This window comes from Prosopis cineraria, unplaced genomic scaffold, assembly GCF_029017545.1.
Source record: "Prosopis cineraria cultivar Desert tree isolate PC_DT_omini unplaced genomic scaffold, ASM2901754v1 PC14, whole genome shotgun sequence".
NCBI classification, from domain to species: Eukaryota; Viridiplantae; Streptophyta; class Magnoliopsida; order Fabales; family Fabaceae; genus Prosopis; species Prosopis cineraria.
The window spans coordinates 8,060,354-8,065,943 of NW_026555345.1; the positions used below are offsets into that span (position 1 = coordinate 8,060,354).

At 27.6% G+C, this 5,590-nt stretch overlaps 1 protein-coding gene across 1 annotated transcript; it reads right to left on the reverse strand.

The window, feature by feature from the left end:
- Positions 1 to 233: 233 nt before the first annotated feature.
- LOC129293844 (loganic acid O-methyltransferase-like) lies at positions 234 to 2,737 on the reverse strand. The gene is made up of 3 exons (XM_054931956.1): positions 2,613 to 2,737; positions 1,202 to 1,858; positions 234 to 695 (listed from the first exon to the last, which is right to left on the reverse strand). The coding sequence occupies exons 1-3, from the start codon at positions 2,703 to 2,705 to the stop codon at positions 348 to 350; spliced, it is 1,098 nt and encodes a 365-aa protein (XP_054787931.1). The 5' UTR covers positions 2,706 to 2,737; the 3' UTR covers positions 234 to 347.
- Between the last annotated feature and the right edge of the window lie 2,853 nt (positions 2,738 to 5,590).

A 5,590-nucleotide genomic window follows, 5' to 3' on the forward strand; every position in this document is an offset into this window, starting at 1 on the left:
TTAATTAATATTAACACATGCATCTAAATCAACTGAATGGTTAGATTATTTAATTTCACTTAAATTGACCGTCATTTGTTTTTCATAAAAATGACGGAATACAAATAGGAACCAAAGACTCTTCCACTTGGACAACACCAAAATCCCCGTCGTTGTAATATTAATAACGTGTTTGACTTCTATGCAGATAATTTTCATTACAGATTATCCATAGAGATATCAGCTTTCGAATGTAACAAAAGTTATTATTTATTTATTGATATTGGATATATATTTTCAATGTACCTTATTCTACAGAATATAATTGATAGAAAAGTCAGACCCAAATACAAACACAAACACAATGCTTAAGCAAGAAGCTTAATGACAAATAATCCTCCCAACTGCTTGTAAGCTGGATCTGAAAAAAGAAAGGGGGATTCTGCCAATTTCTTCTCAAATTGAATGAAAAACTCATCCACAATGCCTTCTTCTTCAAAATGATTCTTGAAAACCCCTTCAAACCCTGCTCTAAGGTGCATGCAAGCTTTATGGGCATCTATTTGTTGGCTCTTATTGTCAAATAATTTATATAATAATTCTGACTTCTCAATTTGGAACTTGCCATTCTTCTCAATCAATTCTTTTACCTCTTCTGATGCTGCCATGTAGATAGGCATGTTGAAGGAATCAATCTGCTCTTGGCTTATTAAGCCCTTCATTTGCAAAATGAAAATTGGTTAAAAATCAACATCAGTATCAACCAAACAATAATTAACTATGAAATCACAAGGGAAAATCGTTTGGGAGAATGAGGTTTAAGTCTCAAAACTTTGAATTAATGACAGTTAAATTTCTTACATTTCTAGCAAAGTTGGAGATATTAATTCAAACCAATGTAAATTTATCAGTTTTAATTGTAGATAGGACATTTAAGTTTCAAATATAACTCTCAAAACAAATCTAAGGTTCTTATTTGTATCTGTTTAAATTGATATTTGTAACTCATTTTTGAAAATTTTTTGCCAAGACCTAAGTGTCATTCTTTCAAAATATTTGGTTCTATTTCTCTGCTATTGTATTTCAAAGAGAGAGATAAATACATGTTAAAAGCGAACCCCACATATCAGATGAGTCCCACATAGGCCGTCTATCTCTTCTCTTACACAACATCGAATTGTCAAAGCAGAGAGAATTAGGATCCGAGAATTTTTTTTATTACCTCATTTGCCATCTCTGCAAGAATATTCTCCATGATGTTTGCCTGAGCTTGAAATGCATTCTTAGAATCTGGTGGGACACAGGGAATAATAAGAGTCATGATACCTCCAGGAACAAGTTCTAAGGCTCTTGAATTCAGAAAGCTTTCAATGTCTTTTGCAAATTGTGCAGAATAAGCCCCTGCAACATTCTTGTCTTCATTTGTAAAGTAAATTCTTCCTTTATTATAAGCAGGAGAGTTCTTGTCAACTATGTCTTTAGGTATCCTTGAGAGCCAATGAAGAGCATAAGATGAGTTGAGGACATGAATGCTTGATTCTGGAAACAATCTTCCATGAAACGAACCAGGCACAGCTGCTGCATAGTATAGTTTATCCTCTGGAAGAGACTTGAAAAGTGTGTTGAAGTCATTACCAGCATGATCATTGAACAACGCTTGAAATTCAAGTGATGAATCTAAACCATGTCCTTGAGATTGAGCTTTGAGATTCACAGCATCTATAATGTTTTGAATTGTGAAGAAGGTGTTAGGTCCAACAGAACAACCCAGATCTGCAATGCGGATAACATTAGAGGAATGCTGCACAAGTGATTCAACATCAAGTTTCTCAATAATGGCATCTCTGCTAATGTGTTTGGTGATATCTGCTCCAATTCGCTGCAAACAAGGGTGTTGAACATCAAACTTTAACTGAAAGCAAACTGAATATATATATATATATATATATATATAGAAATTACACTTTTTTTTTCCCGCGAGACTAGGAGTATCTTCTGCCAATTGCATAAGATTAAACTAGCTTGGGGTATTGAGGGTAAATGATAGATTTTTCTGGACTATAGAATTTCCTTTTTCTTTTTGATAACAGAAAGCTTAGATAAATTGGGTTCAGAGGCTCACTAGGCCAAGGTATGACTCTAGATTCAACAACCAATTATAGATATATCTACAAATAACTTGCTAATAAAGCCTTCATATCGGCGGGGAGATTTGATATCACAACCTTGTGGAATATATAAATCAAATTCTTACTAACTGAACTAATCTTTATTTAAGAGTTCAGAATAAAACTTCCAACTATACACTTGAAATACAAGAGCTTTTACTACTCAGAACAATTTAAGTTGATAGAAATTGCATTTTTACTTGTTATGCCTATGGATAGTTTTAAATCGTAGGATATATTTATATGCATTTATATATATATATATATGAATTTGTGTCATTGAAAATTTGTAGATGAGTAAATCAAAATTAGAATGGAAAAATAAAGAGTTGAAATAGAAGAGATATAGAAATGTAATATTGAAAATGTTAGGAAAATTATGAGCTTAATAAACAAGATAAAGAAATAAAAGAAGAAAGTGAAAAAAAAAAAAACAAGAAGAAGTAAGTGGTGGGATTGAAGAACCTGCATATTGGAATTTTTAGCATAGCTATATTGGCCTTGGCCCCCATTCATTGGGAATGCTTCATAAGATTGGTTGCCTATTTTGGTTTCCATCTTTATGATATTTTTGTGAGCTTTTGAGAAACACACAGATATAGGATGAACATCTACACTGCTTATAGATGTATATATACGCTGTAATTAAACAAGAGTCTTCTTTATTATCATGATTATGTCAGATTTTGGAAAAGTATACACACGCACACGTTTATGCTTACATAAGATGTATATAATTAATATTCGAACATTGAATTATTTATTAAATTATATTTCAAATGGAAGGAAAGTTTTGTTCGGTGCCGTAAGTTTACACGTAACATTTTTTTATTAAGATTTTGAATGGTAATTTGGCACCTGTATAGTGGCTTTCGATCAATTCTATTCTTGTCACTAAATATAAACATAAATTATGTACATTCAACGGAGAAGTGCATCATATTTTAACTGAAAATCTCAAAACATAAATTCATGGATCTTTTAACATTTATACATATATATAATCTTTTAATCCTAATTTTATTGTATGAAAGACTTTTTACATTAGCTCAAATTTATTTATATTTGGACATTCTCGCATATGCATGGTTTACATGCTGTACATATACAGCGGTTCTTGTTACAAATGACACGCAATCCTCCAGACATATATAGAATCTATACAAGTTTGGAGAATAGTCTTAATTGTGTTTAACATCTAAATTGAATTGTTATACATATTACTTAAAATAATGACTGTGTTCTATTTTTTTTTTTTAAGGAAAATGAGGAAATACGTTTTGAAACCAGAGACTCTTCCACTTATACAATAGGAAAGTCCCCACCACTGAACATTCAATATGGAGAATGACATAAATGCCTTTGGGAGAACTACTTTCAATTAGATCGGAAAATGCTCAAATTTGATTCGATCAGATAACGTATTAAAAAAAATATTTCCATGATTAAACAAAATTGACAAATAATCCTCCCAAGTGCTTATAAGTTGCGTCTGAAACTGAAAGCAAGTTGGATTGTGTCAATTTTTCTCATATTGAAAAAATATCTCACCCACAGTATCTTGTTCAAAATGCTCCTTGAAAGGTCCTTCCCATGCAGCCATCATATATAATTAGATTATGTCTTTTAAATTTTTTATATATATATTTTGTAAAAAAATAATTAAAATGTAAATATTGCATTAAACTGATTTTTATTTTTTGAAAAAACATTAAATTAAATTTTCTATAAACCTCGAAGTGTTTTTATTTTGGGAAAATAAATCATTTATTAATAATTTTAACTTTTAGAAATTAATATGTCTAATATATCAAATTACAAGACTCAATTCAAGTAAAGTAAATTACATGGATCTAATTTAAAATTGAGAAGAATTATAAAGATGAAAGGATCTTTTTTTTTTGGGTTAAAGATGATGGATTAATTGGTTTCAATTTGTTTTGATATGCCGAACTCGATATGTGACGTGCTTTCGTCGGGTGAATAGTACTACGAAGATGAAGATGACAAAAATGTTATTGTCTTTTCCTGTTTTTGGCCTTTTTTTCTATGCTCAAGTAATCTATATTAAGTACTCCCACCGTACAAGAATACAAGATATTTATTTAGAGGTAAGAAATTAAAAAATATAGACATTTTAGGTCTATCAATGTGCAATAATTGATGAATTTTAGGAATGTAATTAATAAGATTTTTTAATTAAGACACCTTATTACATAGGGGCCAAATAAACATGAAAAAAGTGTGTGATTTTAAAGATAATTAATTAATTTATTGAAAATATAATTTAATTAAAAATGTTTTAAAATATTGAATTGAAAGAATGAAAATCATACCAAGATTCTATTCTCAGTTTTTCTATCATACTAAACATTTTTTTATTTTTAAATTCCATCTCTCACACTATTACAAAAATGAGATTTAATAACATATATTTATAGCAATTAAAAATAAAATGTTATTAGAATGAAAGCTGAAATACATTAGGTGGCATTTCTTTAAGAAAATGTCACCGTTTATTAATTATTTTTTTATTTTCAATTTTATTAAAATAACAAGAGATGATGTTTTTTTCATGAAATGCCACAATCCATTGTTACTGAACAATTTCGTAGCATTAAAAAAAAAGGCCACTTAATGATTATGATAATATTAAAAAAATAATTTCATTTATTATGGTTATTATAATTATTATTATACTTATTAATACAATTGTTATAGTTTAGCTTTTTTGTACTTATTTAATTATATATAACAATTTTTATTGATTAATAATCTAAAAAATTTAATTATTTTTAACTAAAAGTTATTTCTATTTAACTATAATGATTATTGAAATATAATTATTAATATTAGTACCAACTATAATATAAATTAAGTAGTTAATTAATAATCATTATAAATATATAACAATAATTTAAAACTAAAAATATGAAATTACAAATACATTTTTCAACATTTATTTCATAATAAATATAATAATAAATAAATAATTCATTTAATTAATCTTAGGTGGCATTTTTTGCTTGAGGAAACATGACCTAATAATTTTTTATTCATTTTATTTAAAGATATATTATTTTCAATGATTATTTTATAATAAATATAATACTTAATTAATATTTTATTTAATTAATCTTATGTGTTTTTTTTTTTAGGAAATGCAGAAACGCTACCTAATAGTTTCCATTTAATTTTTATAAAAATATACATTTTAAATAAGTATTTTATAATACATATAATATTTTATAAATATTTTATTTAATTAATTTTAGGTGGCATTTCCTGCGTGAGAAAACGCCACCAAAGGGTTATAATTTATTTTTATATGATAGTTAATCATTTTATTTTAGAATTTATTTATCACGTCCCAAAAATTAGACGTAATCAGTATGGGATACATGTACAAATATATATTCTTGAAACCTTGATTAAAAAAACTT

What these genes read in the sequence shown, in the direction of transcription:
- LOC129293844 (XM_054931956.1), bottom strand. Translation starts at nt 2,705, where the DNA reads ATGGAAACCAAAATAGGCAACCAATCTTATGAAGCATTCCCAATGAAT. An exon ending in CTAAAAATTCCAATATGCAG is followed by an intron (nt 1,859 to 2,612) that starts GTTCTTCAATCC and finishes CCTTGTTTGCAG; the next exon opens with CGAATTGGAGCAGATATCAC. An exon ending in TTGCAGAGATGGCAAATGAG is followed by an intron (nt 696 to 1,201) that starts GTAATAAAAAAA and finishes TTGCAAATGAAG; the next exon opens with GGCTTAATAAGCCAAGAGCA.